At 39.7% G+C, this 27,327-nt stretch overlaps 1 protein-coding gene across 2 annotated transcripts in view; it reads left to right on the top strand.

The window, feature by feature from the left end:
- Window positions 1-27,327, top strand: part of LOC116396835 (metabotropic glutamate receptor 4-like) — a 153,578-nt gene that overhangs the window by 79,021 nt on the left and 47,230 nt on the right. For both annotated transcript variants that reach the window (XM_031871734.1, XM_031871735.1), the window contains exon 3: window positions 10,252-10,468. In XM_031871734.1, the coding sequence (XP_031727594.1) occupies window positions 10,252-10,468 (217 nt within the window). The remainder of the gene's footprint in view (window positions 1-10,251; window positions 10,469-27,327) is intronic.

The following is a 27,327-nucleotide window of genomic DNA, read 5'->3' as shown; positions in this document are numbered from 1 at the left end:
GTGTGTGTGTGTGTGTGTGTGTGTGTGTGTGTGTGTGTGTGTGTGTGTGTGTGTGTGTGTGTGTGTGTCTCACGGTAAATTACAAAATTACATGTAGTGGCCGAAAGTGACATCGGTGACAGTGAAGAACGCGCCCACCGCCAGGGTTCAGTAATGGGATTAAAGGTGTTTCATTTAACATATCAGAATAAAAACTAAAGGAAAGACCTCTTTTAATGCATTGAGCTTTTCATCATGCAAGCTGGGTTGGAAGGAGTTATAAGTCTCAAAGGATCAAGATATTTTACAGTGTCCTCCTCATCCTTTGTCTGAGCTTCTCCTCTCCGGGTGGAGATTTACACTTCCAGGTCTAAAAGGGTGAAAACGTCTTTTAAATCTCGCCACCAAACTGTGGAATACTCATGCTATCTCAGCTGATCAGTCTCCCATATAACTAACGGGAGCTGATGATGTTTTTGGTAATGGCTAAACAAACAAACAAAAGAGCTTGACTTAATCATTGGATCGACTCGTCACAAAGTACATTTTTGTATCTTAAGAATTATAAGATTTACCTTTTTTGGTAAAATCTAATTACAAAGCTGCCTCCAGCCTCAAACTTCCTGAAGACATGAACCAAGAGAGCATATTATGAAACCAATCCATCGCCAACAATGATGTTGGAGGATTATGCCAAATCCAGTATTAAATTGAACGTCTTTTATATCCATTGCCAAATTATTTCACTTCACACTTTCTGCACTTTTCACACTTTCAATATGGTTAAAGTCCCAGCGAAGCAGAAGTTGGATCGTCTTTAGGGATATAAATCAAATCTTTCGCATGTGATTGGACCGCTAAAAAGTGGGCAGGCTTAGACTTTAGCGCGATACGGAGCTAAAGGGAGCTAGGAGGGAGCGAAGAAAGGGAAACTTTGCCAAATTCCAACTGGCTTTATGTCGCTGCAGCGCGGGCAGTGCATGCTTATGAACATGCTGTTAGCTATACATGTTTTGACATATACACAGAGATAATGGAACATTTAACGCAAGGACACAGGTGTAAAACTGGGATGACTCTACAATGATCTAAAAGATGTACAAGAACATGTGAAAGAGAAACAAAACCACCTACATTTAGCTGCTTTAAACCCTGTCCAGGACACATTTTAAGCATAATTATATATTCTCTAGCACTGATACATTATCACTGACTGCCATAAACAGAAACAACATTGACTTACAGGCTGGAACAATAACCTACATTAAATATTGCTGCACTGTGACAACTTGATTTATCCGTCATTATTGTATGGGTTAATTGACTTCCTCCTTCATATTGCAGAAGAATTGAACAGCTCATTAAGGGGTCTTTGAAGCTCTGCCACAGGTTCAAATAACATTTAAAAGTTCTCGAACTTCAGCATTTTCTGCAGCACAAAGCAGATTTTTTTTCCTGTAGGAACTTTTTTAATGAAATTCCTGGAGTCTCTCCAAGAAGCTCTATATAATACTGAAAAGCTTCAAATTGGAGACATGTTTTTAGTTTGCAGGCTAATGTGAGTAACATTTATTTTTAATCAATTTCAGTTCAAACACAAAGCTCTGCTCAGAGTAAGGTCATCGCTCTCATCAATTCCAGACGAAATCAAAAGGTTGACAACTTGTTGAGCTACTCGGAGCACGCAAAGCAGAGGTGCGACACAAAAATCAATATCTGGAAAGTCGTCTAACAGAAAACAGATACACACACAGAAACACCCACACGCCCTCAGTGTGCGAGGGAGCTATCTGGGTCGATGGTGTGTGATAGTCACGCTCACCCGGCGCGTGAGGTGGGAGAAGCTGTCAGATATTTTACTTAAGCACGACCACAGTGTAAAAATACTCTTGTTACAAGTAAAAGTAATTCAAAAATCTTACTTAAGTATATGTACAGCATCAAAATATATATATATAATGTCCAAAATATATTAATTATGCAGAATGGCTTATTTCAGAATAGTATATAAATATAATGTAGCTGGATTATAATTAGTGCAGCAATAATGTGTAAGTATCACTAATGTTGTGGCTGGTAAAGGTATTTTAATTACCTTATATACTGCCGGTATAGCTTAATCTATGAAAATACCTGTATTTTTTATTGTATATTTTGTATTATTAATCTAAACTTACAAAGTAACTAATAACTAATAACAAAGTAACTAATAACTTGAAGTTGAAGAATAAAGAAGTATGATATGGCAGAACTCAAGTTCAAATACCCCAAACTTGAACTTTATTAAATTAACTTATTTACTGTACATTCCACCTCTGCTTTTTTTTATTACGCTGCTAACTGCATTGTACCATCCACAGATTAATATTGATTTAACCAAACAGTTATCATCATTTTAAACCATGCCTCTGTTATAAGAAAATAGAGCAGTAATAAGTAATAATCTGGAGAAAGTTGAATTAATTTGTTTATGCAAACTGACAATATAGCATGAAATGGTCTTAGCTGAGTGTGGGCGACTATGTTAGAAATCAAGGCAGCTGTATTACAGTGTTAGATGGTGTTTTTCTGTGTTTGAGGACAGACATCTTAAGGCAACCTCCCCGTTGTACATCATCCTTAATGGTCACATCTGCAGCATGTTCAGCTTAGTTCACAAAACCTTTTCTGAACTGAAGAGTTTCCATCACTTCAGTGGAGAGACTTTGGTTCCCCCAGAGTGATCTGCGTGATTGAAGCAGGACCGATGTCGGTCTCAGTGGAAGACAATGCAGGATGAGTTCAATTTTATTGGCTTTGCCTTCATCTCTCAAGTCATTGGAATGTCAAAATATTAAAGGTCAGGTCGGAGCGATGGAAATATTATGAAAAGGTCTAAAGCATGCCCAGAGATTTTATTGGCAGCCTCTTGGGGCTGAGCATTTGACAGTGGACAATTAAGGGGCAGTGTGAAATGTACTGGTACTGTGTGTGCGGGTATGTGGACTGGCGACAGTCTGTGTATGTAATGTATGTATGCAATATGTTATTTGTATTGTTTTATCAGCAGACACTGCATGTATTTTTCCAAGACAAATTTCCTTCGGGACAATAAAGTCTATCTTATCTTATCTTAGTATGGCTTCACTGTGCAGCTGTATCCGACTGCACTGGAAATAGGCAGCATTATGTTGCCCTCGCAGTTTACAATTTAAACTCAGTCAACACTTCCCTAAGCCCCGCCCCTGCTGCCACTCCATCAAGCTATCAGAGCTACAAGGAGCCCACACTGTCACTAACTGCACTCCCTGACTAAATATTATCAATCTCAAAGAGAAGCAGACAGAAGGGTCTACACTATGCACTAGAAGGATCCAGGATGTAGGATGTCAAACTGGTTCAACAACAAAAAGATAAAGCATAGTGCTAGTGCTACATAATCATTTGCTAACATACTCTACTATTGTAAACTTCATAGGTTTTTAAGTAAAAACTTTTAGAAACATATCCCTTATCCATACCCTTCCAACCTCTCCGGGTAACGAGTATCACTATTACACAGTAATAAACCATGACTAGCTTGAAATACACAAAACCAGCCAGAACTTAGCCGGGACTTAGCAAACAGTCAATTAACTGTTGACCTAAACTCATTGTTACTATGCAGTACATTAAAATATACACAGAAACACAGCGGACAGAAGATATGAGTTGCCGCTTTTGTGAAAGACCAAGAAAATAAATAATTAATTTATTAACACTGCTATACTTGCATTGCACGTGATATGGCATCGGTCCGAGTCATAGCCACATGTCCCCATTGTGTTCAGCGCTTCGTTCATTCCCAGAGCAGCTAGAATCTGTTTTGTTATATCATTATGCAGGAATTGGTTTTCTATTCGGGAGGCTCAGCTATTTGCTGCTCCACTTACCCTGACAGTAACAAAGTGAAACTTTAATCTCCCCTCAGTGTCAACAGCAGCTGATAGCAATTAAGGAGAAAGCGTGGATACTGAAGGGGTGCGTTTGACTCAAAGAGTTCACCCGCATCCCTCACTGCAAGATTTAAACGACTTCTCTCCATGCAGCCGCTGCCCAGACCCAAATTTCTTTTCAGGCCCTTAAATTGAATTAAATTTCATGTGAATGAAAATATTCAGTGTCTCTAATGTCTGTGTCTGTGCAGATGTTTAGAAAGCATCACAAAAAAAAAGTATTATAGTTATTGTTGTTTTCATTGCCGATTCTATTTTCGTGGTAAGTGGCCATTATATAGTTAAACAACATAAATTAGATGCCGTGATTGCAGTAAATTGAATCTGCTGAAGCTTGAGCAGAAAACTGCGTGCATTATCTCGGCCTGAATATAGTGAGTACACTGCCGTTTTGCCCACTGACACTTATCTATAATAATAATAAGGCAGCTGTTGCTGTACTGCAGCCAACACACAAAGCTCCTGCTTTGTTAGAGCGAGGAGCTTTTGCAGTGCGAGCTCTGCTGTTCAGCAGCTCTCTGACACGGAGCAAAACCAAAGCCAAACCCCACTGTTCATGGAGAGCAAGGGCAGACCTTGAACTATTTAGACATTGGAACCTGACGGATGTTTTAGTGTATGATTATCATAACTTCTTGTTTCTACTTTTACACTTTTCTAAAGACCGCGGGCAGAGCGGCTAAATGTCGATGATGTTGGTGAAATTGCTTTTGTGCATTGCTCTTTCAGTTAAAACATGTCCCCGTGTTTCCCAAAACATTTTTACGTTACTCTCTGTGAAATATGTGCTAATCTGATGAGAAAGCTGGCAGGTGGCCTCAGAGCAATTTAATGCAAATTTTTATTTTGGTACAATTTTGTTATAAAGAGATGACTATCGTGAACCAAAAACATGTCGAGTAATGAAAAGAGTTACAGAAAACTATTTTTTTTTTTAGGAGACCAGAAAACAGCAGAGAGACGGAAAAACAGAAATTGAAGTTAAAAGTTTAAAATGTGCCAGTGGGGTGAGCAGGCGGCAACCTATGATTCAGAAAAGTAAAGTGCGGAAGTGCCTTGAAATTGCATTTTCTCTACTGGCTATCAGGGGGCGACTCCTCTGGTTGTAAGAATCTAGTCTATGAGAAAATGACCCTACTTCACTGTATTACCTCAGTAAACATTGTAAACATGAGTGTATTGTCTCATTCGATAGTTTCAAGTCTTCTTCAACACAGCATGATGTTCATTTAGTAAATGATGGTCCATTTAGAGTCAAATAGACGATAAAGCAGGGTATGCTTTAGGGTGGGGCTACCTTGTGATTGAGCGGTATACGGCATCTCTACGTCACTCCTCTACAGTCCACAAATGGTCACTTCCGCTCACTGGTTGCAGAAAGACAAGATGGCGACCGCCAAAATCCAAGAGGATGTAGAAAAAAATCAACGATTTTTCATTTAGAATTATGGCTGCAACTAACAATTTTTCGACCCATATTTGTAAAACTATTTGGAAATTGTTCATAAGGAGGCTCCACAACTAGTTCCAAACTTTTGCATCGGCGTGTTGCAAATTTGATCATAAATTAATGACAGTTTGTCAAAACATCACCACACTTGCTGGATATTTTAATTAAGCTGTATGTAGAAATATGACTGGACTGAATTTTTATACATACAGTATTTATATATATATATTTGCAAACAGACAAAGAGATCATTCTTTCAAACATGTTGAATGCATTTACTTCTACATGAAACACTGTCAAAGTAGAATTGCTGCCTATCTTCACACTCATCCAACACCTCTAAATCAATGGAATAGTGTGAAAATTCAAAATTGGAAAACAGTTTTTGTTTCGTTACTATTATATTCTTGTTATCATATGGCTAGGTCATGAAGAAAAACAGCTTGGCTTAGCTCATGCTGTGTTAAAAAACTGCATTATTTTGTGCTGGGTTAAGATTGCCAAGTAGTGGGGATAAACTGTGTTTACCCATCCGTGTTTTCCATATACAGCTTGATTGAAGCAGATGCTCTGCATTTGCAGCGCGCTGCAGGTTGCACGGATCTGTCAGGTGCCTGAATTACAGATGCAAATATAGTCAGCTATTTTGCATGCATGCATAATTTGCACAGAAAGATACTTCACCTACACCTCGGGTTCCAACATTATCATCATTAAGTTGCTCCCCCATCTTAACAGGATGCCCAGCAAAGCAAACATGTGGCGCCAGCCAGACACTAAAAAGTCTTAAATTATGCTGTAAAACACGAAAGGATGTATTTTGGGGAGGCTTTCGGACCCAAGGCGATCTCATGATATTTGAAAATGTTAAATTTAAATGTCTTGATATCAACAGGGCAAAAACTTTAAATTAGAAATCAGGCATTTCAGAGTAAGAAGTCGAATCTTGGAGATTGTCCATGGGACTGATGAGTAAACCACATAGGTTCAGGAAATAGATTATTATATTTTAATAGGAGCTATTTGTGCTGCAGTGAATTCAAGTCTTGAGACTCGAATGTAATGTAATGTGAGACAGGTGCTGCAGTAAGAGTCTTTTTTTCCAGTCAAATACACATAGCATGTGTCACTGGGACATGCTTCTCTCTGAAATGCATTGGGTTAAGTTCCATCACATGCATAACTACTTTTCTTAAAATCACTTTTTTTAAGAAAAGTCATTTTACATTACATTTTTTTTCCCACATTCACAAACTCCGGTGATCTTCACCAACTTCACAGAACTTCACAGAAACTGATGCAGTGTTTCAGAAATCTGCTATTTTGGTCCCAATGGTGTGCCTGCTAATCTCAACAATTAAATTAACGTTGCACTCTGCTGAGCCATCAGCAGAGAACGTGTTGGGTGTCATAGATGACAAAGTCACATGCCAAGCAGGAGAACAAACCTGTTCACTCTCACCTATGATTCATTTTCTGTTTAAAGACCTCCTTAAAATACAGCACTCAGTGATGCAAGATAAATAACAAGAGTTAGTAGACCTTAATCCAAGAAACAAGAAAAAGACAGCTGGATGAAGAGGAGGACAACACACCAGGCAAAAACCAAGTCTGTAATTAGTAGAAATATGTTTAATTACAATAACATAACAAAACACATGCTATGAATTACAAGGACACAGACACCTTGTGTGTTCATTTCACAGAACAAAGCTCTTTTTTTAAAGACCTAGAGACCTTATTATAAATGCCACAGTAACAGAGAGCACGGTGCAGTGCTAATACTTCTCAAAATGTTTCTCATGGAGCCTTTTAGTTACATAAAGTATATCATTTTTTCATCCTGAAATAACCTCCATCAGTTGTATGTTAGGCTTTGTTTGGCGAGCTCTTGAAGTTCCAGCCCATAAACGCACAGTTCCATTACTACAATATGTTTTCTCTATGATTATTTCATGTTTTTCACCTGCTGAGGCTCTCCCAGCAAATCATCTTCAGGTCCTTGTACTGAAGTGAATTACCTCAGGGACTCTGGCCTCTAACCTGTCTTCATGAATACATGTCAAACCAAGCTGGGCTAGCTCGGACAGGCTGTGGTGGAGGGGACTGAAAATACCACAAACAAACCCCCATGTAACAAACAAATAGTACAAATACATCCTCTTTTCTTTTTTTCTTTATTTTTCATGTAATTGGTCTCTTTTCCTCCCAGATTCTGCATTGAATGAGGTCTAGATATTAAAACGATTTAAATTAAAAAGCAAACAAGCAAAAGATGCACGCTTTGTCCCCAATCCATACTAAGTCTATACGACACGTACAACATAATCATTGACATATTGTCTGTTTGATCACTGAGTTTAAAATAATATACATTTTTAACATTTCACACCAACAGGAAATGGTGCAATACGTGTGACGCAATTCAATTCCCCCCTTAGCCTTCCTGTGTAGTATTAACTTTGATGCTGCTGTCGCAAAGACAACTGGAAAACTTTCTGTCTTCCTCAAAGCCGACCAAAAACCCAACAGGAGACAAAGAGGACACACTGCGTTTGTTTCCCACTGCTACTTGTCCCAGCATCCGCTATTTCCGCTGCTGAAGATAGTTACTGCAAAAAAACTTACATTTATGCTCTTTGGTTACTGGGGAGAGCGACCAACAGCAACCGGGGAAAACAAAAGCGCTGTCATCTAAGCGAGGCTTATAGACATCCAGTTTAAACGCCTATGGTGTCATTATACTGTAGCCATTACATTGTGCAATCAACATATGATAAGTTAGCAAAAAAGCGTCTCTATTGCCACTTTGATATTCATGCCATTAAATCTTACACAAATGACTCGTTTATGATTTCTCATTAGTATCACCCAGATCATTCATTCGATCCCCTCTAACTGATCACCTTTCCACAAGTTTTTCTTCTTCTTTTCTAGACTCTGCTCTCTCTTTGTACATGCAACCTGTGGCCGAGGGGCCAGTCAAGATGAAACTCCAGTTCAGTTTTTTTTTTATAAATATTTTTTACCCAAATGTGTGTTTGACTACAGTGTTTTTTTTATCTTGGTGGGAGGAGTTTGCCTTGAAGTCACATTTTTAATAACAAGGGTTATCTGTGCGAGTGTGTGTGTGTGTGTGTGTGTGTGTTTCACAGCCTACAGGTCTGGTGTCTGTGATAATGAAATGCCACACGGGGCAAAGAATCATCTAGACTGTTTCACTGAGTGCACCTTCTCCTCATTTTGTTTAGGGACACAAAAACACGACGACAGATCCTCATCAAAAGGGCACGCTGTGTATCAGTACCAGGAAACACCCCGGCTGTCTGTTTGGTGAATCACTGTGAGCCATAGGGTTGAAATAAATTCCGTTTACCCGAACACAGTTTACCTATTACAAAACCTGACACAGTGCAATCCCATGGAAACAATCCCCTGTGGTGAAACACAACAACCACCACCAGAAAATCCAAAAAATTATGGTCACTCAAGACTGGCTTCGTGCTGCAGCTGACCTATTTATTTTTCCATTGAAGCTTCTTATGTAACTTTTTGCTTTCTTCAGCACACGCATCAGTAAAATCTTTGGAGCAGTGGGAGCAACAGAAGCCTGCCATGATGCAAGATCTTGCGTTTACAAAGCTTTACTCTTTTAAAAGCTGCGACCACGTATCCTGTAGCAGTGGATCGCTTTTGCTTTTGTTTCTGTATTTATCGAAGAAGCTACAGCTACGCAAGCACATTCTGCGGTGTGTAAAGCATGCTGTGTTAAGATGCTAAGATGCTGTTTCTGTTAGGCAAGTGACCCGTACTCTTGAGTCTGACGCGCTCATCTTCTCAGCTCGTGAACTGTCCAGCCTGAGTCTGGGTGTTCAAAGGCTTGGTGGGGGTTCAGGATCATTATCTCTGTTTTGAATCTCAAAAGGAATGAAGATTATTGGATGCCCACAGACTTGTCTCTTGTTTTTTTTCCTCTTTGTCAAAGACAAACAGAAATACTTGCTTGTGGAGCTGAAGAAGAGTGATTAAAAGCCAGAGCTCAGCTTCAGTTGCTGATGTTTTAGACCACAAACCAAGAAAGGAATCTTTGCAAAATGAGCCTACCGTCACCTCAAGAACAGAGAGAAATAAAGAACTTGCCCATGCAAGTCCTTTAAAAAGTTGTCCATGCGTTCGTCTCCACTGCTGTAACGTTGTGGTAACACGCCTCTCTATAACGTCAATCAAACAGCTGCAGCTGTTCTCTCTACAAACTGCAAAGTGGATCACATCAAACCATTCCTCAGATTATTACACCGGCTTCAGGTTTGTCAAATAATTGACCTGAGTGTTGATGGTATACACAACTCTTAATGTTTTAGGGCCAATTCTGATCTGCTGCTCCGTTATAAATCATCTAGACATCTCAGGTCTGCTTATTGTCCCCAGAGACAAAACTAAACAGGGAGAAGCAGCTTTCAGTTAGTTAGGCACCACATATCTGGAGCAAAGTCCCAAAAATGTTAAGGTACAATAACAGTTGTCTTTTTTTTTTTCTTAGACTATTTATTCACATCTTGCATTGCTCTGTAATTTGTATTCCCATTTAATCAGTTTTATTGTAGTTAATCTGATTTTTAATCGTGTATGCGTCCTTTTATATGGTCTTTTAATACATCTTTATGTCTCTTTTATATCTTGTCTTAATGGCTTTTTTCTCTTATGTAAAGCACTTTGAATTGCCTTGTTGTTAAAACGTGGAACAAAAATAAACTTGTCTTGCCCTTATATTCTTCACTCCCTGTCCCTACCCATATGTTCACGAGATGCTACTTCAAGCTCATATTATCAATATTCTCTCCTGTGCAGATTCCCCAGGTGAGCTACGCCTCCACAGCTCCAGAGCTCAGTGACAACACCCGCTACGACTTCTTCTCCCGTGTTGTGCCTCCAGACACCTACCAGGCCCAGGCCATGGTGGACATTGTCAAGGCCATGCGCTGGAACTACGTCTCCACAGTGGCCTCGGAGGGGAACTACGGAGAAAGCGGCGTCGATGCCTTCATCCAGAAGTCTCGGGAGGACGGTGAGTGCACTTGGCCTCATATATCATGACTGCGGGTCTAGCACCGGGCGTGGGAAGATATTACTCACGCAAGCGTTCTGTATTTTAGAAAATTGGTGAAGCTCACGACAAAATCAGGTACTAAAAGTCCAAATAGACACTTATGCACACAAAATCAGGGTTCTACCCTTACTTTTATTTATTTTCTTTTTTTTGACAATAACATTAATGCATCTCTTTCAACGTTAAACAGACTGCTAGATGCAGGGGCAACCGATTTAACTAAGAGATTAAGAAGAAATATCGGATGTACCTGAGAACTAACAAAGGACAGTAATTCATAGTGCTTCATGATCACATGCTTACAAAGCTGTCGTCATGGATCTACTGGTTAAAATTGAAGCTTTTCTGTTCAGTCACACTGAAGTAAAAAATTCAGTGTTTTTGTGTAGAATGTAGCAGAGTGTTGGTTTCTCAACACTCATTGTTCTGGTTCTCTGGCTCAAACATAAACTGCACAGTGTGGCTCTCATCACCCGACCCTCCGATATAAAACTGCAGGCAGCAATTTTCAGACAAGCTCAGACAAGCAAAATGAACACTTCCTGCACCCGAAAACAACACAGAGCCAAATTATTTTTTTATTTTAACAAAGTTGAGCATCTAAAAGATGTTTTTTTCCGAGGAGCTGGTGGAGATTAAGTTTAATGGGATGCTCATGTGGCTCTGTGTGTTCTGGATGTGTAAGTGGGCAGTTGTTTGCAGCAGTTAGCCTAAACAACATGTCAAGTTGACGGTATGCTAGAGTTGTATTTCTGAGTTTATTATGGAGTTTTGTGTCATCTAGTGTTAAAAAATAGCTGATAAGGCTAAAATTAAAGTGTACAAAATGTAGTTACTTATTTTCAAACCATGAATTACGCTTCAGGATTGAAACCAAGTCTTTGCAACTAGAAATAGCTTCGATTTTATTTCAAAATCATTGATCCCAGTAACCCAAGAATAACACCCACATCTTTAAGAAATCAACCCGGGGGCTGGTTCAATCAGCATTTTGTGGTAGAAAGAACGGAGGCTTAATTTGAGAAAAGTAATTTCTCCCATAAGTAATCCACCACGACTTTTCAGTTGGACTGCTGTACAAGAGATTGGATCCACTTCCTTTTTACCCCAATCCAGCAAATTACTCTGCTAAAGGATTTCCCAATGAGTTTGAGTGTTTTGGTTGGCAAAGTACGAGTGTAATTAAAAGGATGAGACTTCAAGGTGTCCCAGTCATGTCTCCGACTTGAACTGTGTCCGGACAGAATGAGACCAGCTTGGCTGTGGTTGCTCATCAATTATGTCTGTCTCTCTCTGAACACTTAATCGCCTCGTCGGGGACTGCTGAGGGATGGAGCATAAGAGATGCTGGGTAAAACATGGCACGGAGTTTATCGGGGCTGAAAAATCCAAACAATGCATGTCTCTGCAAATTGCAACATCTAGTGAGTCGTACATATTACCCAAACGGAGGTACAGTGTTACACATGAGGTAAAACAATGAAAACACTGCTAATAACCAACAGTGTCATGCATTACTTAGCGATCATGTTCAGTGCAATCAGAGACAATCTGTAACAACTCTAAATGATCATCATTATCTGATGAGTTGAGCTCCAAGACAGAACTATGAAGGATAAACCCATGGACATTTATGGTGCTTTAAATATGTTTTTGTCCAGAATCCAAGTCATTGCAGCCCTAATCTGCAGTACCTCGTGTCCTAGTGTTGGTTGTATTGTTGCTCTTTGTAGCTATGGATGAACTTCACAAGTTATGAAACTGTCCATTATGTACTTTTCATGTTTAATTTTGTAGTTTGCATTTATTTTCCATAGCATTATGTTTGTCTTTTTTTTCTTCCGTAAATGAACCAGGCTTTAATTGTTTTAGTCATCATAAAGTTTATTCCAAGTTAGTTTCAGCTCTGAGTGGATAACAATTTCTCGAATCAAACTTATCAAATCAGAGTAATTATATATTTTCCTGCCAAGTGATTAGCATTGACTTTGATCCCTTAATGTGAATGTTTTCCAGCCAGCAAATCCCTTTACTGTGGAAAGATTTTATGTTGATACAGTATACAGTAAGGCCTATTTTGCATGTATACTGTTATTTTGCTGCTGCACTTGCGCACTTACTTTGCTAGATAGCATTGTTTTGAGCAAAATGGAGGAAAAAAAAGCCGAAAATGATCTGAGTCAGCTCCCATAGCAGCAGCAACCCTGGCCGCCCAGCATCCACCTGCTTGGAGTTGCACCAGCGCAGCTTTCCCCTCTCTCCCTTAAGAGGGCGAGCAAATATAACATGAGTACAATGTGGGCAAAAAGCAGATGATGAAAGGTAAATATGAATTCCAGGTGGGGTTTTTTCAATGTCTGCTTTTGTATCTCTCTTCTCCAGCATACAGTACCAAGAGCCGGGAATCGGTGGCCTTCAGGGCTCCGGATCTTAGGGTATTTGAGGGCGAGCAGCTTCTCATCTCTCGTGCACTGACCCAGGATGTGACTCCTCCTAAAGGGAGATATAAGAGGAGATGTAGGAGGCATAGAGATAGGGAAAGAAATCCCTTTGGTTTGTAAGAAAACACTTCAGAATTCATCAGATGTGTAAAAATGTGCAAGAGCCCGTTGGTCTTCAAATATGAACCCAGAAGCTATCCTGTTGACAGTGCAATACATTGACATAAGGGTGTAGTGTATATGATTTTAAAGCTTGCATTGGACATAAACCTTTTCTCGACCTTGCTTTAGTTCCAGACTTATGGAAGGCTTTCCTGGCAGTGTGCATCTTGTAATTGTATTTTTAAATGGTGAAGAAATCAAAGCAAACAGCAGGATAGTGGGCACTTATATCACCAAATAATTTAGTAGGAGCATCTTTAAGTGATTTATTCCTATCCTGGCTGATATGATACACAGTTTATTTCTCTACTTTCCTCGGGCCTATTTTTCTGAAACGCGCATTCAGTTTCTAAAATGGAAAGTTAATCATGGTCATCTGGGGCCGAAGTAATGGTCCCTCACTGCATGCTAGTTGGGCATTTATGACTATAAGATCATTTTTTAATGCAGCCTTTTGGAAACAAACAGGACACAGAGAGGACAATCAAGTGTGGGCAGAAGAAGACCAGAGAGTCCCATCCTAGACTGCAGACAGCCCCTCTCTGCAGAGATGTTGATTGCTGTGGAGCATGCCCCCAATAGGTGTCATTAATCAAGTTAATGAAACACAATGTCAATAAGAACCCTAACAAGATGCCCATGCAAAACAATGGCCTGCTTGACATCGACATGAGAAACACTGCTAATAGGGTAACTGCTGTCCCTGTTTGACGGGTGGGATTGGAAGCATTAGCCACAGAGTAGGGATGAATCGGCGCATGTGGGGAATTTAAAAGGAAGAGGAAGAAAAGGGGGAACACAAACAACTCTGCATTGCTCCTGGGTGATTTATTTCTAGAGACAGACAACAGACAATATTAGACTGGATTGAAGTTATGCCTGGCAACAGAAAGTGAAATCTGAAGAGGAAGGTGGGAACTAATTGTACTTTATTAACCGATTCTTAAAAAGAAAAGTTTTTTTAGGTTCATCAGAAGTTTCTTTCTGTTTCTTTGAATAATTTATTAATAATGAAGCTGGAGAAATTCTACATATTTTCTTGCAGTCAGCAAATCCTGTGAAAAGAACAAAACCAGCAATGTGTTAGTCCATCCCTCAATGCTTTCTGACTCCTCTGCCGCCGGCCCATTCTTTCCTACTGAAGACGCGAGTCTCTATAAACAGCACATTTTCAAAAGGCATTGTAACTTCCCAAAACCGCTCAGTTTTGCAATTTCTTGCAAATGTTTATTATAAAAAAAGGAGTACTAAGTATATTTGTTGGGGACTACTTGTTAGTAGGATGACTTCATTGTTGGTTTTGGTCTTTTCATTTGATGTCATTGAGAGACATAAAATACCGGCAGACCTATCCTTCTATAAGGTAAGTAAATGTAAAAAGGTTGCAGGATGTGGTGATTGGGTTAGAGTAAAGAAGGTCTCCACACACAGCAACATGGAGACATTTGAACATCTGTATTCTAAACGGCTGCAGTCACCCGGGGAAAGAGATCACATCCCACTCAGCAATGCTCCTGCTTCCATCCATATGGCCTTTTAATCTCTAGTTCACACCTGTGTGTGTGGCATGTCAGCCAGTTATGTCTTTATTTATTATTTGACATCACGCAAATGACCCCTAAGTGCCTCCGATATGTTCTGTTGCAATTTGCTTAAACAGTTACTTGTCATTGCTTAATTGGGCAAAGCGAATGGCGGAATGATCGTCACTCATCTGCCCTCGCTTTTCTCTCTCTCTTTCACTCAGAGCCTGTCAGTGATATAATGGGCATTTGTTACTCTTAATGCCTAGATATCGTAAAAGCCAATTTTCTTAAGCAAGTGCCGCTGCTTGAACTTTGATCTTTAGCATTAGATATAGTACCCAGTAGCAATGGTTTGTCAGTATTTCATGAGCTTTACTTCAACTGAAAGGTAAACGCACATGACGACATTTTCCCATATGCCAGCCTGTGCTTTGTAATGCAACTGTACATTACTAAACATTCAAATCAGGAAGAACATTATATAAACTGTGTGTTCCCGATCCAATCAAAAGAGCAGGAAACCAAAGCAATGGATTAGGGTGTGGGGGAGGTTACGGGGGATGCTGCAGCTTAATTTATCCTGAATTACCCGGTGAATTGCTGCACAAATTGCCCGCAAAAAGTGATGCAAATTGGTACAGATAAGGTTGGTGGCTGCTAAGCTAATACACTATATGCACAATTACATGGAAAATAAAAAAGAGATGAAAGGAGGATACTGACTGAAAGATCAATACCACATTTGCCTCCGATCGATAGGCTGTTGTGTTGTCACATGCCCGAAAAGTGGAGCTTAAATGAACGTCGTTGGGTGTCATGTTGCACTCGGCAACAGGCGATGATCAATTTACTGTACAAGAATGATTAAAAGCAACAAATTAAACATGTTTTTGGAATAGGGCTTAAAAGAAACAAACCTAATTCAGTTGTGTAATAGCTCCATGTTTGGGACCATTTTTGGAAAGTTCTTATTTAAAAGTGTTAACAAAGTTTAAAGGATTAGATTTTGAAAGGTTCTTAATTCTACCTTTATCTTCCCTAACTGTTAGGAGGAAAGGGATTTCAATTAGACAGCATAACACAATGATGTAAATTGGACAGCTCATGCAACTAATCTGGATTACAATTCTGTCACTAATCCACACAGCTCCTCTTCATTAAAACATTATCACTTTTGTCAGAAGGATAAGAATTCCTCAGCCTCCACTAAGCACTTTCTAAACGGCTTCGCGTTATCATCATTGGACTAGGCTTACATTTTGTATTATTCAGGATTATAAAGATTTGATGAAAACCTGTTGTAGACCCCGATATCTTCAATTAAAATGCAATTATGTGGTTATTGAACGGACTTTGCAAACTAGAACCTCAATAATAAGCATATAGTTAAATAATTAATGAATTAAACGATTGCTGCTCACCAAAAGGCATATACTCATTTTGTCTTTGTGGGAAAGACAATGTTGTTTATTAAAGATCTCCAATGACCACCTCCGAAGGACCCCTATGCAGTTTGGTACAGTAACCTCTGACCAGATTCACATATTTCTCATTTCTCGAATCAGCAATTGCTTTGAGTTTAATTCTATCCTATAGAAATGCTTTTTTTGAGCTGTAGTATTTTTTTACACTGCACCCCCAAGAGTTCACCTGGCAATCAATCAGTCCTGTGACATCTGTTTCCTTTGTTCCTTTACATCAACAAAATCTTTTCGTGGTTGGCTTGAATGGCTGCAGCTGCTCAGGTTGGATACTGAATTCTTTAATGATAAATCTACAAAAAGCAATCAGTGTGGCTGTATCTGAACAAAAATCTTGTAACATCTGGAAATAAAACATGTCACTTTCAATGGCGACCAACCCAATGCTGTGACGGACAAAAACAGTGACAGAGGAACATGTTTTCTGGGAGCAGTACCAGAATTTGATTATTTGTCCAAAGCTGATAATTCTTCCTGGAGTTCTGTTCCTGGATTTCTCCCTATCGTGGCAGCATTACTACTTGGAGAAGTCTGGACATTGTTAACTATTACATCTGGACCTCCGTCCAGGGATAATACGTTGGGATTTTAAACTGCCTCCCCTGTCAACATTTTTTACTTAAAAAAAACTAATTTAATTCGTGACATTCTGCAGCAGTCTTTTCCAAAGTGACATCTGTAGTTTTTCCTAATTTGTACATTTGACATCTGGATTACCAGACCCATGCAGCCAGTGGCAGCATAGAGCAGCGTTAGTCTTTAGATTAAGTCATTGAGTTAGAGTTATTGATTCCCTACAGGAAATTAGGTCATTCCAGCAGCAAAAGTGATAAGATTTAGCATAGGCAAAGACAAGGACAACATAATCACACCAATGTTCAATAATGAAAAAGGAATTCAGCTGAGCACACTTTGGTGGGCTCAAAATAAATAAAGTAGGGAAGTAATTAATGAATGTTGTGTTTTTGTCACTCATTGACATCTTGTCAGTCACTCAATATTTGTACAATGGAAAAGGCTGGAAAAGGCTTTTGTGAACTGGATATAGATTAAATCACATTTTATTTATGCAGGGGAGTTTCTGTCATGTACAATATCTGCATCAGAGCAGACTTTTGCTTCACAGCTCTGTTGTAAACTGTCTAGTGTGTAAAGCACCGCGCAGCATGGAGCCTTGTTTGACAAAGTCCAAATGAAGGCAAATGCATCTGTCGGTACATTTCCCTTCAGAGCTATTGTTCCTCTCAAGATGGTTCCTGCTAATGAGCAGGCGGAAGATAATATTGTTTAGTCAGCTTCTCCTTTTAATCAGATTATTCATCCCGATAAAGACCCTCTTCCAAAGACAGCTTTAGCTACAACAAACTTCTACTGTAACCCCAATTTAGGGTATTTCATGTTAAAACAGGAGGCATTTGATCTTGATTAGTAAACATTTAATTTATATTTTTATTTTGTCTTTTCAGTTAAACCTACAAATTTTGTTTTTCCAAAAATAAGCAGTTTTCCAAAAAGTTTGAGTGGTGATAGATCTTTCCTCAGGACTGTGTGGGTGGGACACACTCCTCTGTTGGTGTAGTTGCACCTGTCAGGTCAACATGCACTTCTTTGTTGTAAAGACGTTTCCCTCATTTTCAAGCTGGCTAGCTCTCTAGCTTACCTGTATAAGTGCTGACATTCTTTCTGAATCGTGTCCGGACACTGCGACTGCTGTGAGACGGCTCGGGTGAATCAAAGCAAACCAGATGATGTCAAAGTGTCTTTATTTATCTTTTCTATCACAATCTATCTCTGTAATGTGCTTTAAAAAAAGATGAATTTCCATTCACACTACTTTGTTCGTTACCACAAAAATAGAGGAACAGACTTCTGTTTTTTTAATTGGAAACTACCTTTTAAACGAGCAGCCACTATTTGAAACTGGCTTGGAAACTCATAAATCATTGATGACCATAAGTCATCCACACCAATTATGTAACTGGAAATGTGAATATATGTTGTTGTTGTACTGTATGATTTCAAAAGGATCCAAGATCAACACCTTAGTGATTATTGTTGAAGTGGTAATAATCTGTCTTTGCATCTGTATTTAAAGTTTAAAGACAGTGACAAATGAATATTGTGCAGAGACGATTATTCGCACATCTGCTTAGAGACCCTGAAGTCAGTCCTTGGTCTCTTGCAACACTGAAAACCAACCTTTTGCCTTCTTTCCATAATAATTTCATTACTCTACAGTGTTCACCCCTTTCGCAAAGTCCCAACAATTTCTTTAAAACTGTATGCTTCCTCTAATGGAACATAAATCCAATTTCATTCCTGCACAAGGACCTTGAAGGGTCAATTTAGAAGCAATGGTTATAAGGCACCCTTGTGTTGGCGAGGCAGTGGGACTACGATGGGGGGGAGGCATATGGGATTTGGTGCCTTATGTGAGAGGAAAAACATCGGCATGAACCAACCACTGACTATCCTGGACAAGTAATCTCCATACACAGTATGCTGAAATAGCCTGGATGGTCGAGACATAATTTGATTCAGAAAAATGAACATGATGTCGTATTTTGAGCAATATTTCCATATGGTAATACGCTGCACAGTGAGACACAAATTGTCCCATTAGCCCAGATGAAATCAGGAAAATGTGTAGGCTCGGCTAAACATCCACAATTGATTCGCAGAAAGTATTGTTATTCCTGACCAAAAGCATTAGCATCAGCATTTCTGACCACACTTGCTGAACAGAGGTGTTCTGCCATGTGTTATTGCATTTTGTGGGTTGGGATTTTCCTCGACGCCTTTGGTTAAAAAATAAATATCTCCTTTGAGGATAAGCACACACCAGTGGGATTTATGTTCCATAATATGCTGATTATTGTGTCTTTTAAACTAAGTCTGCGTGGTTTTTCATATCAGACCAACTGAGCGTTCAAATGCATTTACATTTTATTCCTTATTCACCTGTTTAACTTAAAAGGTTAAACGATCTTTCACAGCTTCATGAAAATGTGAAGTGGCCCATCAGTCTCCATGAAAAACAACACGAGGCTGAGGCAAGGCCATAAAAGTCTTTCTTTGGAGAGGAAGTAATTTCATTGAAGCGGAGAAAGACAAACAGCCTTTCATTTGTTTGTTACCATTTTAAAGTTGAACATAACCCCCCCCTATTTTCTCCGGCAGATTTCAAACTCACCAAAGAGGCATAGAAACCGTCAACTTTCTCTCAGAGGAACTTGAGCCAACGACATTGGCCAGCATTCAGGATTTCAAGTGTTATAGGAGACGTTACACTGGAGTCTTTTTTGGAGTTATGGGGGCTCCGTGGGAGTGTTTCTAATTTGATTCTGAATGAGGAATAGAGCAAGAGTGATTTAGCCTGGCAGGAATCACAGAATACAATTTTGACATTATGTCACTTTGACTCAGGGCGTGTCATTTCCATTACAAATGACAAGGCGCTCACCAGTCATTTGAAACACAGAGAGGGAGAGAGGGAGAACAATGGAGAGGCATATGGGTGAGACAAAGCAGGATCGGATTTGAAGGCAGGAAAGAAGGAAATGTTTGCAGAATGCATAGAAACAGTTGTTTGATCAGCAATTATAACGATCAGGCTGCTGCAACTCTGAAATTCTTATTACTCATCTGTTGTCAGTCTGAGGAAGGTGTGATCAAAATGAAACTATTTGTTAGAAAGCAAACAATTTCCCTGCAGGATTTTTGTTTCGAACCATAGCATACGTTTTCAGGTTTCTTGTGGTATGCAGGCCAATCAGTTGCAGAGGAGAGGGGTGGGATACTGTTCAGGGAGAAATCTATCATTTTTAATCTAATACTTCCATTTTTCCTTCAGTATTGATCCATTTTGTACCATCAGCAAGCTTTGTGGATGGATTAAGCTACCATGCAAACAAAGAGAATGCGGTGTCCCAACATCAAGGGTGTGATCAATGGCGGAGACGTACCGGGTCAACAGTCTCAACGCCTGTGTTTACCGAGGCAAAGCATCGGAGCAAGAGGGGCTGGTGGAGAATAGAGGGTGCAAGCTAGAATCAATACAGCAGCTATCATCATTTGCAGGGTTTATTAATGGCTTCGCCCCAAGCCGGCAACGACAGAGAGAACACTCACTTGCATTTAGGGAACCAACACTCCAGCGTTTATGCAGCTCTCCTCCTATCAATCATCACAGTGTAAGTTGCTATCAGCAATGGTCTGGCTACCTCCACTCACCTCACATAAACACCCCCCCCCCCCCCCCCCCCCCCACAAACCCCCCCCCCCCCCCCCCCTCAATCATGTAATGAATGGCATCAATTTTGCGGCGAGGCTGCCAAGATATACAAATGATTCAGAATGAGTCAAAGTCTGAAAGCTAGAAAAAGTGCAGGGCTCAGTTTAATTCACTTTCTTTCACTCTACTCCTTGCCGCGGCTCAATAGAGTTTTCATAAATTTTAAAAGGTATATCCACCTGTTCAAGACTGACAACAGCATCAGTCACACAGGATACAGCCATAAGGCACACGAGCTACTCTACCAACAGGTGCTTGCCTGTCCTCGTGTATAGTGAAGATTCCCCGTCGATAAGAATCTTTCCCTACTCGGAGAGACTACAGAACATGTCGTCTGCTGCATCAGACAGCCGGGAAAGAGACACACTGCTTTTCATGGCAGTTTTTTTGTTAAATCAAATATCCTGGTCGTGTAAAGCAAATGAACAATCCATTTTCCCTACTGTCAAATTAAACTGTCGAAATCTGGGTGAAAGATGAACAATAAGAGAAATAAAGGTCTGCTATTTTACTTTATGATCAATGTAGAGGAAGAGATGTGATTAAAAAATGTATTTTGACTGAGTGTAATTCGAACCACAAGCTATCAACCAAAAGCAATGACACGAACCCTTCACAGAATATTGTAGAGATTTCAATACAATAAAACGATGAGAGGATTATCACCTCTCAAGATCCATAAAACTGCCAGTTGAGGATTTTTGCTGGCTGTGCAAGGTTATCCTTGTTCTGCTTCTTCTGTATGGCTCGCAGGTCTTCAGTCTCTACCCAGATTACACTGCGGTGCTGGCCTCATGGTGCGGTACCATGTCCGTGGGATTGTCCCACTTTAACACAGCTCCCACTGCGACCCACACATTGAGAAATTGTAGTCCTGCTTGACAAGGTCTGATCCACACATGGGAGGGTACCACATCCAGGATTTCCATATTTGGGCCCAGAGCTGTGAAGTACACTGACATGAATGGCGCCACAAAGATCTTGGGGTACATCCCAAGTCTTTTATTTGCCATTTCCTCATTCCTGGCTTGAACCGGAAGTTATTCTGCTCTGCCATATTGATGGCCGTCCCAAAGCTCTTATTTCTGCTCTGAGGAGCCATGAGCGAGGATGCACGAGAACAGCCTTCCAGGAAGTGTTTTCAGGGCAGACACACCCCCTCATTGTTCATCAATTATTTGATTGGACGCTGCAGCCGATCGGACTGATCAGATTATTCTCAATATCACTGGAGTTCTATACCAGAGTGAAGACAGATCACAGATTAAACTCAAGTTTTAAATTGAATTTGTTTTCTGATTCACCGTCTGGTTTAAATATATGTTCATTGTAGGTCTGAACAACAACAGGACCACAAACAACTTTCTTCGTTTATTAGAAAGATTTGTCTTTTGATGATCTGATATTTCCATCAATAACTTTTGGATACAATTAAAGATGGAGAGCGCTGGAAAGACAAAAAACTTTTTACATCATTTCATTCAGTCACATGAGGCTGATCATTCCTGAGTGTCGGGTTTGATGAGTTATGTAATTTCCATTTCCCCTGACACATTGAGCCTACTGAATTAATTCCCGTGTTCAAAAGAAACCATGACCATATTCTGAGTTATTTAATAATGACTTCACAATCAGAATTTCAAAACATACATGCAAATAATTCATAAATAAGACGAACGCATTCTGCCAGTAGAAATGGGTCCTGCTCTTATAAGCAGGACACAGAACACAGTATAAATACTCAATGCAGTTTGTTAAACAGGTAACAGGCTACAAAGAGAACACATCTCCCCTCTGGCAGTGATGATCACTGTGTCTTTATTCGTATAAGTACAGTGATCAAAAGTCTTTCCAGCTGTTAAAGCCGACTGACAGCTGTGATCAGCTGCCGCCGTCATCAGAAACAGATGTCGCTTCACGTGACGTTTCAGAGGAAAGGACGTCTCATTTCTCTGAAGACCTGTTTCCTCGTTACCTCTCTCCTCGCATGGTTTCCTTTGGTGGGAGGGACGAAGACGCAAGGAAAAGACGCAAGTAAGGGAAACAGAGATGCAATTAAGAGACTTGGGATGCACCCTTGGAATGATCCTCTCGTCTCTTCCATCACCATCACCTTTATGCTGCAGTAAAAGGCTGCAGTACCTCCAGCAGCATAATGAAGTAGGAGTCTGTAGAGCTGTCTGAATGAAGTGTTTAAAGGTGTATTCATATCTTCACATACTGTATCTTGGTTACTGGTTAACACTGTCACTGCATTCATTTGACAAGTCAAACGAGACAAAAGCTTTAATTGAAGTCTTCTGATAACATGATAAAAACAAAAGAACAATTGTCTATTTCCGTCATTTATCATTCAAGGAATAAGAACGTCCTTTCTAGAGTCATTTACCACAGGACAAACATGTCATGGAGTCTTCTGTTGCCCGCACTCCTTCCTAGTGTTCTTTTATTCCAGAGCTGGGAAATGAACAATGTGTGCATTCTGCTGTGAATTCTCCACAGAATTCTTGACAAGGCTTGAAAGAAAATGCAGGCATCAAATAGTCAGATCTCCATACGTTTGATTGTGGAAGTAGAATATCTGTCTGCATGCAAATGAGGGTACCTTCTCCACTTATTTGTCTCTTATTGTGAAGTCCTTGAATCTCCATCTACAGGAAACATACAAAGCAATTTGCAAAAGTATTTATATGTATGGTATATTGCAATAACATCAATATTTTGGGTTACTGGCGATATAAGATTAACCATATTTTTAAGTAGGCACTGCACACATTTAAATTCCCATTTTAAACAAAGCTGCAGCAAATCTGCTTTGCACATTTAGGCTAAATCCAAATTATCTTTAAATACAATGCTCATCCACAGTTTGCCTTCAGTCATAAGATTGTGATATTTACTACATTATGCATATTAAACACGAATTAGCACATAGAAATAGACTGGGCTGGCTGAATGGGTGATATGCCATCATGTCTTCAGGAGAACATCAAAATCTTCCAGTAGCGAGCCCCGAGGCCACGGGCATATTAAACTCTCATCATTATCTGACTTAACTCATATTGTTTATACCATATGAAATGAGTGTCTGTAAGGGACGGGTGAGACGTTTCTAGCTGAGGGCACTCTTTAATGTGCCAGCGTGCATTAAATAATTAATTAATTAATTAACTGCAGCGGTATAGAGCCTGAAGATTAAAGAATCGTAACAGAAATTGTCCCAGTTTGAAGACTCATTTGAGCTGGGAGAGGCTGGCTATAGGGGGCTAAATTGACTTTGTAGCTACTGTGAGCATGCGCCTGAGCGAGACACTGACACCAGATTCTTAAACCCTGTAAGCTAAGCAAGTGACACTATTACAGTGACAATGTATAGAAAAATGTATGCCCTCGTCGTGCTGTAAGCCGTTTCAGTGCGTCTGTCGTTGACCCAGAAGAAATGCACTGTGTGCTCACAGCAGTGAACTACATGTCCACAAGTAATATTTAAAAACAAAGCTAAGATTTAACAAAGCAATGCTGTGGCAGTAAGACAAATCATTCTCTCTTGAAATGTTTCAAATACATTATGTATAAAAGGAAACTTAACATATTTAAGTAAGGTTCGTCCATTTATACTGATGTAATTTACATAATACGTAGGTTTTTGGTTATACTACCATAATTATAAATAGCACAATAACCATCATAAGTTGTTTTTCGCTTGAGTGAAGAAAATGTACATAGATCTAATAGGGCTCTATGGAATATAATTTCTGGAGCTTTGAAGCTTGAAGATAAATATTTGGCGATATTCGAAACTTATACGGATAATTCACACATGTGCGCGCTTTAACACAAACACTGAATAGAGAGAGAGAGAGAGGCTCTTTCTCCTTGCAAGCATCAGTCACTTCTCGCAGATTTTTTTATACCTTTGGTGGCAGGTTTTGTTGGAGTAAAAACAAAAACTGCTGCCGTTGCGTCTTCACACGCAGAGAATCCTGTTGCATCCAATGGCGGTGGGAGGGGAGACGACATCAAAAGCCTGTTAACATTTTCCTCAGACTTGCAGTCATTATTTATTTATATTATTCTTTACTATTATTATCTACTGTGAGATGAGGACAAAAATCGGACTTCAAATATTTCCCTTTTTTATTGAAACAGAAACGGCTACAAATTGTGCAATTGTCCGAAAAAAAAATGAATTTGCCGATGTGCAGGTCTCTAAAAAATGAATGAATGAACTGTATCCTGACAGATGGGTCTAAAATAGAATACCTGGCTTTGTTCAGACTGTCGGCCTTTCAATCTTCTGCACTGCGTTTCAGCACCCGGGACAGCACCCCTCCCCCCCCACCCCATTTGGGGGTACTTAGAGACCTAGATTTTAAAGATGCAGTCCCTACAAGCAGATGTAGCCAAAATACTGCATCGGCGCCTGACCTAGCTGCAAGATCTCTTTCTTTCAGATCTGTATGTATTTATCTTTCATCTGTATATTGTCCTTGTACAATGCAACAGCATGATGACATACAAAAGGAGTAATTTAAAACCAGCTTTCATCATGTGGAACCTCCTCTTCGCTACACAAATCCCCGACAGACACATATTCAGGCCCTCGGAGAACACAGTTGCAAACAAACTGCACTTTACAAAAGATTGCTATGAAGTTTAGGTCAGGCTTGGAAAGTGCTAAAGGATACAGCGTTTATTAACTGCATGTGTGTACAACACTGTGATATTTATTGACATCTTGGGAGCAGAAAAACACGTTTGAATTGTGCCAACATCGAGAATGCCGCATTTGTTGAGGAAATGTTGCTGCAACAGATTTCAGGGAGAATTATATCACTGTCGCTTTGGACTCTTTTCATCTGGCTTCTTTGATGCAAAATTGGTTTGGTGCAGCTGAGCACTCAACAACATCACAGGTTGTGTGAAATATTTTCCTGTCTGCACACAATCCTGTTTTTGGGGTAATCACGTCTTTGTTTAATGTTATCTCAAAAGTGCAGTATTAAGATCAGTGTGTACATTGGCTATTACAACTTCACAGACTGTAATTAGACTTCCATTAACTCAAGTCTTTCTTAACACACACAAACACAAAGATGGACACAAATACATTTCAGAATAATCACTTATAAAAACATTCTCCAGCAGAGGTTTTTTTTTTTCCGTCTCAGAATAAACATCTGGGGGTCTTGGTAGCCTAACATTATATTTGCAAACTTTTTTTTTAGGAATAAGAAAATAAAAAGTGAATAAAAGACTTCGGCGAATCGGCAAGGCTGTACTTGGGCACAATAGTGTGTTTAGCTTAATGCTAATGTCAGCCCGCTAACATGTGCTTGCAGTGAAATTGTTGACATGGTGATGTTTAGAAGGTATGTCACGTTCAACACCTTTATTTTGCCCAAAGGATGAGACAAGATTTGACATGATGATAGAACCAGATGTGTTCTGAGATCACTGCTATTCTTCTCAAAGGGAAAATTAAGCTATGTACCAAATTCAATCCGTCCCATAGCTGGTGGGACATTTCAGTCAAAGCCACACATGTAATCCTCCTGGTGGTGCTGAAGGAAACGCCTGGGGAGGATTCTTCCTCTTTAGAACATGAATCTCTCTAGTAAATTTGAGCGCAATCTATCCAATAGCTGAGACGTACCAGTCCTGGACCTTGAACTCTCTTTATGCGTCAGATTACTGCAAAGCTCTGCTCATGCTGGAGTTAGAGAGCTGCCACGATGCTTTGTGGGTGTTCTGTGCTGAAATGGGCAACTACTGTCTGTCCTGCTGGGTTTCCTGCTGGCACATATAACAGCTTTTCCAAGTATGCATGCATTGTGTCTGTTTGAATCTAGACATGCTGTACAGACATGTGGATCACGTTTTCACAGCAAGTCCTAGTCGGCATCGAAAGGAAATAATTAGACTGAGTCGTCCAGTTTTAGAGATGTGTTTGTTCATGTGCAGTGATTTATTTGTATTTATTTATTTATTTAGAGCACCAACAACATTGTGAAAAAACAGCTCAAACTTCAAGCTGTTAACTTCATAAGCTCCCAATTGCAAGCTGTGCAAGACTGTGTTGTTTTGTGAGATGTTTCTCTTATTTTGTCCATCCCTGTATCTTTGGTTGCCGTTATGTCAGATTGGTATTTTGTGTGTGTAACGTGACACAGACTCAACCACACGTTCAGAGATCTATCTTTATCTGTTGTGTTATTTTAGGGGTATCTAGTTCTTATGTTCTGTAATCGGGGTTGGTTGATTAAGTGGAAACAGTGTAATTTACCCTGATTTTATGGATGAATAAATTGAACCGTGAAGCTTGAACTAGCATTGTTGTGGAGACCTGAACTTCAGAATGTGCAGAATGTTGATTATAGGGCCCACTTATCTAAAAATAGCAGTCTTACAAAACCATGTTAGTCAAACACTAATCCCTGAAAAAAGAAAAAAAACTTTCTTTGAAAGAATTTCAGTTTTTCCTTGTTTGCCCCCAGAGTGGAAACTGAAAGCTGCTACATGATGTCAAACTCATCCTTCACCAAGAATAGAATGGCAAACGGCTCTCTAATGAAAAATAGTCTTAGTAAAATCCAACACCCAAACACCAATTGTCCTGAAGGGTGGAGTGATCCCTGATGAAAGGTTTGTGTATTGAGATGTGTCCAGCCCTAAGGATGAGTTATTGTTAAGGTATTTTCCAGACAAAAACAATGAAAAAAACTAAATCTTTTTCCGAACTCCCACACAAGTCGGTCTCAGATTTAGGATATTTCTGAACATATTGAAGATGAACTCAGTTTTACATTATGTCTGTCTACATCTCTGTCTCTTCCAGAGGTACTCGACAGCAACAACAAATTAGCAAAACAAAACACTTGACTTGTTTTCTTTCTGTGTGCTTTGTTTCCTC

The sequence above is a fragment of the Anarrhichthys ocellatus genome, unplaced genomic scaffold, assembly GCF_004355925.1.
Source record: "Anarrhichthys ocellatus isolate YVR2014 unplaced genomic scaffold, GSC_Weel_1.0 scaffold60, whole genome shotgun sequence".
NCBI lineage: Eukaryota > Metazoa > Chordata > Actinopteri > Perciformes > Anarhichadidae > Anarrhichthys > Anarrhichthys ocellatus.
Note: the sequence above shows the minus strand (reverse complement) of the source record. Positions and strands in the feature narration are given on the sequence as shown.